General features: G+C 38.7%; 1 protein-coding gene across 3 annotated transcripts; it reads right to left on the bottom strand.

Annotated features, from left to right (window-relative positions):
- Window positions 1-886: 886 nt before the first annotated feature.
- On the bottom strand, window positions 887-8,124 carry LOC307017748 (palmitoyltransferase ZDHHC23-A-like). Of its 3 annotated transcripts, none has more exons than XM_079647513.1 (5): window positions 7,553-8,124; window positions 6,793-6,930; window positions 4,316-4,930; window positions 2,741-2,908; window positions 887-2,136 (listed from the first exon to the last, which is right to left on the bottom strand). In XM_079647513.1, exons 2-5 carry the CDS (start codon window positions 6,909-6,911, stop codon window positions 1,863-1,865), a joined length of 1,176 nt encoding a protein of 391 aa, XP_079503639.1. In that variant the 5' UTR covers window positions 6,912-6,930; window positions 7,553-8,124; the 3' UTR covers window positions 887-1,862. The 3 variants fall into 3 exon arrangements, with proteins under 3 accessions (XP_079503639.1, XP_079503641.1, XP_079503640.1); XM_079647515.1 differs by having other exon boundaries at window positions 6,793-6,920; XM_079647514.1 differs by lacking the exon at window positions 7,553-8,124 and having other exon boundaries at window positions 6,793-7,546.

Genomic DNA, 8,124 nt, shown 5'->3' with positions numbered 1-8,124 from the left:
CAGTTGAGCAGCACTTGAAATGTTTTAGCTCTATGAAACCTGATGTACTTATATGATTCTGTTTTCTTCAAGTTTGTATTTTTTGGGTCGAACGCACTCATTGTAAGTCGCTTTGGATAAAAGCGTCAGCTAAATGTAATGTAATGTAATATGCTACCTCTGGCTGAAATTATTAAAAACAGCGATCTAAGCTATCACATCTATGCAGACGACACCCAGATTTATTTTAAAATTACACCGGGAGACTACTCTCCGATTAGAACACTGAGCTAGTACATTGAGCACATCACTGACTGGATGACTCAGAACTTTCTCCAATTAAACAAACAAAAAACTGAGATCATTGTTTTTGGAGCAAAGAAGGACCGATTAAAAGTAATCACAAAGCTTCAGTCGGCAGACTACAAAGTAACTCACAAAGCAAGAACCTATTTGCCGCTGCTTTTAATTGAGCTGCCCATACTCACACTACAGCATGCCTTTTTAGTCATGTATTCTGTACCTGCTGTGTTTATTTATTTAATTACCTTTGCCTATTATGCCTGTTTTTAAATGCCTTTTTAATAATGTATTTATGCTGTATTTGTTCTTAAATGTCTTTTGCTTTTAATCTGTAAAGCACTTTGAATCGCCACGTGCTTAAAAAATAAATAAATAATAATAATGCATTTTATTTATATTGCGTCTACAACTCAAAGACGCTTAAAAGTGCTATATAAATAAAATTGCCTTGCCTATGTTCATTTGATGTTTACCCATTAGTCCTCACTAAATTAGGGAAAGTCATGAAATACTAAGCAAAAAAAAAATGTGAACCATTTTTTTAGATATGCTAAACATTGAATGGGGTCAAATGGACCCCAAGGATAACAGGAGGATTAATATAAATAAACAATATCTTTAATTTACTTCTTACCAAAAGACAATCCCTGCATGTCTTAAAATAAGGAGGTCTGGACAATGTAGACGGAGCACTACTGGTGCTATTAGACAGTAATGGACAACATAACAAAATCAATACCACAGAGCACTACAGAGAGAATATTGAGTTATTCAGATTGCATCAGTCATAACAGTAAAGAAGAGTGTAGAGTCTACAGGAAGTTCACACTGCACCCCCACCGCAGGCTCACAGGGGACGTATTCCTCTGTGCCACTTTGGGCCTCTTTTGTTGTTTATGCATGGACATTTTAAAAGTGAGGTTTTATAAAAGTGAGTTGTGGGATATATAAAGTGTGACTTGCACTCAGAAAATCTCCACAGGGGGGCACCCAAATGCTGGAACAGATCTTGAAGCATGCCTGTGTTCTTCTTTTACGTGAACCCTACATAGTATTTTTCTTTATTACAAATGCTTTGTTCAATTGTTTTAAATGAACATGGTCAACAATAGTTTCCAAGTCAGTTGGACAGCATAAACTATATTTACATTCTACCTGCAGACTGAAGCATGTACGTTATATTTCCTACAACTATTTGAAACAGGCTTAGATTTCAGACTATTCAAACTTGCACTATGTGTTGGTAAACCTTAAAACACCAAACTTACACACAAACTTCATTCCTATCTTTACTTCTGAATGTAATGTTTGTTGAAATGCCATCATTAGCCATTCATCATTTCTAATTTCTGAAACCCTTTCAATTATTATCGTAATTTACTAATTAATCGTTCAAGGTGATAATTTTTTGTTATAATCCTATCCCATGAACACAATGTATTGTGTGAAAAAGCTGGAATGCAATAAGCATCAGAAGACATGGGCTGATACATGCTAAGAATGACATGAGATGCAGAGCTTCACACATGCTGTTATCAGTCAACAGTTGTCATGATGTCGCAACAGAGTACAATGTGAGACTAGACCAAGTCAGTGAGGCTGGAGCGAGGAGAGACCGAGGCGTCTGCCATGGTGAAGAACTCGGCCCAGTTCTGACAGAAGCCCCGTGAGAACTGTCCCGTGGAGATGACGAGTCCCCCCAGGCGCCGCTGGCCTGTTTTGTTCCTCAGAGCCAGCTGAGCCTCCCGCTCCGTCACATTCAGGCTGATATTCACAACTTGCACCAACCACATGTAAAACAGCCCACATGTCACAATGCTGCTGTACCAAGCACAGGTGAAGCAAAGGGCCGAGCTGTAGAGATGAAGTAAAGAGTCAATGAAGCATAACAGAAATATGTAAGAAATGTAATAAAAAGTATACCAATTATTATAGCTGAGTGTTTGTATTACTTCAACCCCCTAATTATATACATTTTGCTAAGGGTTTATGATGAACATGGTTGGGGTGGATCTGACAATCAGTGTTCATATATCTTCATTTATAATAATTATGGCACAATCTAAGGCACAGAAGGAGGGAAAAGTGCAATGTTTAAAATGTGTATGTACACCTTGTCAAAAGTGTATCTCAGTAAAAACACCAATTCATATATTAGTAAATTACCACAAGTTAAAAATGTGTTTTTCTTTTATTAACAGTTGTAATTTCACAATTTACAAAGAAAAATAATTGGATTGTATCCTGGACACAATAACTGAAAAAAGGCAGGACTGGTAATAATATTTTTCTGCATAATGTTTGTCCATGCCAATGTTATAAATGCAATAACTAATATTCAGAACATATTCATATACCATACTTATTGTTATTTATCACATGAATGTTTGGATTGTGTGAGCTTTTATAATGTTGACTTCACTTCTACTCAATAATCTACACATGAAGAGTGTTGTACCTGGACTGAGTGTAGACGCCGGGGCAGTAGAGGAGCGCCGTCATCAGATATTGTCGAGGACAGAGGCTGCTCAGCACCAAGCTGATCCCGTACAGAGAGGTTACCACGAACACAGAGAGGCTCAGCAGGAAACTGCGATGGTTTGCCTGTCCAACACAGCTGTTAATCCTGAAAAACCTCAGCACAGACACACAACACAGTGTTCCCATTTAGAGTTTTTTGTTTATTTCTAGTGCAATATACCTACCCAATCACAGGCATTTATACTAAAGAATTACTACTTTACACACTTCTTAACTCACTCTGATTAGTAGCCTGCTGGGCAACACAGGGTCATTAATTGATATACACATGGTCATTTTGGAGGTAAGGCATCCATTAAGTTTAATTGAGTGATGACCTCGTCCTCCTGTTTGCTTTAAAATTGCGTATCTTTGGTTGCTTGGAGCCCTGGTATATCTGATAGTTTTTCAGGGCACCATTGGTAACTGGGACATTGCTTGTGGAAAGACACACTGCTTTGGATTTTCTTAAATGTTAGTTTTGTGTCAATGCTTTGGACGCAACAAAAGAAATTCCAATCAATTCTATTGGTTCAATGTGGCACCAGAATCTAGACAGCAGATCATTTAAAACATTTCTTTATACAACAGATACAACTATAGGGAAATACTGCAGGATAATATGTTTTTTGTTATTACATTTAATGGTGGATTCATATCTATATGATTTCCATAATTGCTGTTTCTTGAATGTGTCTGCTTATCTGTAAATACAAAACCCAGGCAAGTTTATGCTTTTAAGAGCCATACACAGTTTTAAGGCTGGTGTGACATTTAAGTTTGACTGAATTGGCTGAGGATGTGTAATCTAATGGTAAATGGCAATATGGATTTATATAGTGCTTTTCCAGTTTACTTCCAGACCACTTAAAACATTTTACATATAGCAAGTCAGCATTCACAAATTCCCACACATTCATAAAGAGGCAAAGGTCGCCATGCAGCTGCTCAACATTCACTCACTCTCACACACTGTTGGACTTGCCAATGCTATCAATTTGGGGTTAAATATGTTGCCCAATGACAGTTCCACATGTTGACTGCAGGGCCCAAAGATCGGACCAATTGGTAGCTGACAATCCTGAGTTAAAGCTGCCCATTGGTCTGATAAAAGTCAACAATGCTATTTGCACCCTGGGTGTATATAGCATGGCAGACAAATGCAATCAGCTATACAAAGTAGCGAGTGCTAATCCCACCCTGAACATGTGATTATGTTTTCTATCTATAGGTATTTTTGGAAATGTCATTCGTTGTTGATAGCTAATTGTGAACATGGCAGTAAGGTTATAATTGTTCCACAGACCCCAGATGACTCTTTGGCCAGCATGGGTTCTCTAAAAGACAGCGGCATTCAGGGTTAAATTGGGATTTTGTTTTGTTTAACCTAATTTAGTTCAGTGAAAGTAACAAGAGACTTTCATGATCCTTCTATTATTGCAAAAATAAAAGTATAACTGACTTAGAAGTGATCATGGGCCATATATAAATACATATGTTGTATCCAACCCACCAGACACAGTGGTGGTCCAGACGCTGGACACAGGATCCACAGGTTCGACAGTGTCCGGCTCTTGGGGGTCGCATTATTTTACACACAGGACAGCTGCTCAGTTTTGTTGTTAGGGCATTTTGGGTCCCTGTTGCAGCTGCTGATTGGTTACATCCATTAAGATGTGTGGAGTCCTTCTCAGTCTCCTGACTGTGGCTGTGAGGTACATGTAGGAACGGGGTCACAAAGCCCGGGCCTCTCTTGGTTTGTATAAGAGAGACGAGAGTGAGAATCACCCCCGTGGTCACAGTACACACCTGCAGCTGGCTGACGTTCCCACAAGGTAAAATCTCTGTAATGAAGAGGTAATACATGTAGAACAGGGAGTAGAGAGATAGGGTGAGGAAGAAGAGGGTGCGTTTCTTTTTTCTGTGCGTGGCGTAGTAGTACCACAGCACCATGCCGGGCAGAGCGGTCAGGATGGTGACACCCAGCAGGAGGTGCAGCGCTGCAACTCGCAGCAGGAGAGGCAGCAGCAGCAGGGCCGGGATCAGGGAGATTTCCATTCTGTCTATAATGGCCCCAAGTACAGGAGACTGACATGATCCCCCTTTAGATGGTCTGTCTCTCAGCCACCTACAGATAACAGGGGTCAACCAGTCACAATTACAAACATTAAGGTTATTAATGTGGCAAATAACGTTGGTTGTAAAGTAATGTGGTTTCTATGCTTGTGATTCAATCATGATTCTACAAACTCCAAGAAAAGTGATGTAAGCAATACAAGCAATACATAATAAATGCACATGTATTTCAATGTCTGTGTGTTTTATAGATATTACTTTAAAATTAATTTGCTTGCAGTAACTAAACATTCATTTATTAAGGAATGTGCATCTAGGATACGTTTAGCTTAGCACAAAGACTGGAAACAGCTAGCTTAAGGTAACAAAACCCGCCACCACTGAAGTTCTAACTTCTTAAGCCCCAAGCCTGTTTTTCAGGTTTCAGGCTCGAAAATGACATTCCCAAAACAAATGACCATATCTTCCTTTCTAAAAGGGTTAAATTAATTATCTTTTTTCTCAAAGTAATGATAAACCTGTGAGTTGGATGTAGAAATGTCAGAATGAATATAGATGTTTTTTATTTTAAAGAAAATTCAGATTGAACATGGTAAAAAACTGTAAATTATAGTGTCCTTCCAAAGAACATGTTTTACTTATAGTGAAAACTAACCTTGGAGGATGGGTTAGTAGACTGAAAGCTTTAGGAATCCAAAGTACAACATATAATAAGTACCCTATATCAAGATTGATGCCAAACAAGTGATATTTGACTTTTTAGACAGATTTAGCACAAAAAAACCTCTTCTGGGGCCATTTGGGTGGATTTTCCTTATCTCTGGCCCCCCCTTCTTCGATTTTGACATGTGACATCTCTTTCTGAACATTAGAGCCAATAGAATGGAAGGGAAATCGTCCCGCACACACTCATGTTAAAAAAAAGGTCGCGCCTTTCGCGCATTCAATCTTGCTACAGAGCGTAGGAATGGCCTTCTCTACTATTTGAAAACGGAATTGCAGTTTTATTGCTTATAGATTATCAGAACATTTCAAAGGGGACACAGCCACATTGGATATTAACCTATGGATTAACTACAGCATCGTTGTTATTGTTTTAATGGCATTGAAGACCAGTTTTGACCAGACAAAACCAAGGTAAGCCATGTTAGCGTTGTAGGCTAGCAAGCGCCACATGTTTTGATGTACGTTTTTACTGATAACGTCGCGAGTTTGTATCTTTCACTGTTGAGGTGGGCACCGTTAGATTCTGTGTCTTTACGATCATAAACGATGTGTTGGATGTGCAGCTAGGATAAGTAATAAGGGAGCTAGGAGTGATTTTCGGTGCTGTAATAGGTTAGCATTTTTCACTCGGGGCTAATTCAGAGGCTCACTGTTAGCATTGTGTGTTTTTTTTGGAGAAAAAAATGAAAAAGATCAGTTAAATGAGTTTTTTCCCATTATATGGATATAAAATATTCATAGTTTATTAAATATTAAGGCTCCTTAGGCGTTGTTTCCTGCAAATGACGCAATTTCGGCCCCGGAACCGGGTCCGTGGGGCTTAAGAGGTTTTAACACCTTATTTTCAAGTTGTTTAATCAGTGTAACAAACACACAGTTAATAACAAAGTTTGCCGTTTAGGGGAGAGTTATGTGCCAGACTATTTCTTGAATAAAAGCCAGGCCAGCGGTTTCTGTCTCCAGTCATTGTGCTATGCTAGCTAACCAACTGCTGTATAAGAGTGGTATTATTCTTTCTAACAAAGACATTGTTGCCTAGAACAGCTTTTCAATAAGATACTGAACTCCTTTTTCCAACAAAGTGATACTTGCATGTAAATAACATTTAAGTATTTAGGTTTATTTGCTTACTTCAGTATATTCTACTCATTAGCCTACTACTCACTCTTTTCCTCAAGACCTTCATACCTGGTAAAGGCTTCATCCAGATCTTCACAGTTACAGCAACATCCGTACTGGTCCAAATCACACTCACAGCAACACATAGGATCATCTGGCTCTGGAGGCTTTAACTTCTCCCATTGCATAATGGCTTGCTAAAGATGACTGAAGTTTACAAACTGTCATTTCAACACGAAAAGCCATCAATTTAAAACTCTATACTCAATAGCAATGAACTGCACAGCTACAGCACACGTGTGTTAGGGAAATGATTAGAGTTAGTATTGCTTATAAAAAGGTATTATCTGCCACATCCAATAACAATGCTCAGAAGCAAAAACAAATATTTTTTAAGATTTCTGTATTTATACGGGCAGTTAATATCTATACACATAAACATGGAGCACATACACACACAAACACACACTACAAGGCATACTGCACTCCACCTGTGCCTTTAACTTACTATAAGATCTTCTATTTGTAAAAACTTAATCATTTCTAAAAATCTGAGGATTCTCAGTCCCCAGCTTCTAATGCAATTTGTTGAAACAAGGCCACTGTGTCCACAGGGACAAACTATCTGGGCCAGCAAACGTCAGTCTTCAACACTCAAAGATGTCCTTGAGTTTTTGACAGTGTTCTTTATTATTTCATTATCTTATCATTATTTTTGTATGCCTTTTTAGTTATGATGTTAATTAACAAGAATGCAAATGTTTTAATTGTATTAGTATGATCAGCTACCTTCACAAAGCCAACAAAGACATTTGATCTCTTAACTTACCTTATGTCTCTGCAACTGAAGTACAAAATCCCCAACGCACTTCAGATTTACTCTCTCCAGGTAAAAGTTATGCCAATTTTAAGCAAAGGATAAAGAGAAAATGGATTAAGAAGATGTCCTCTTGTCAGCAAGCTTCTTCTGTATGACTGAGGGGGATACAAAGAAAACTGCAGCCTACTTTCTCATCACTCATTTGTGTTGAAAAGGGAAATTGGAATGTTCCTGCATGTGGCAGTGCTGCGGCGACACCGTGTCAGTGCACTGAGATGGTTTTCATTTCTCAGATTCCCACCGTGGAAGAGTCCCAACAGGAGGGAACTCCTGGCAAGTGGTTAGAAATTCTGTAGCATCTGCCAGCTCACTTTTCCCAAAGCTATCCTTCTCGCATGTCCTTAAATAGTTCACAAGTCCTTCTGTTGCATAGCTTACTTCCTCTGCTTAAAAAGCTTCTTCCAGTGAATATTTGAAGTTGGAATACTTGATAAATATAGGTTCTCCCTCAACTGGTAGATAAAGGCCAGGGGTCTTTCGTGCTCCTCTCCACAGCTGACATGCTACGTTGACAATCCACA

The sequence above is a fragment of the Notothenia rossii genome (assembly GCF_949606895.1).
Source record: "Notothenia rossii genome assembly, chromosome: 9".
Taxonomy (NCBI): domain Eukaryota; kingdom Metazoa; phylum Chordata; class Actinopteri; order Perciformes; family Nototheniidae; genus Notothenia; species Notothenia rossii.
The sequence above is the reverse complement of the archived record's forward strand: the minus strand, read 5'-3'. Positions and strand labels throughout refer to the sequence as shown.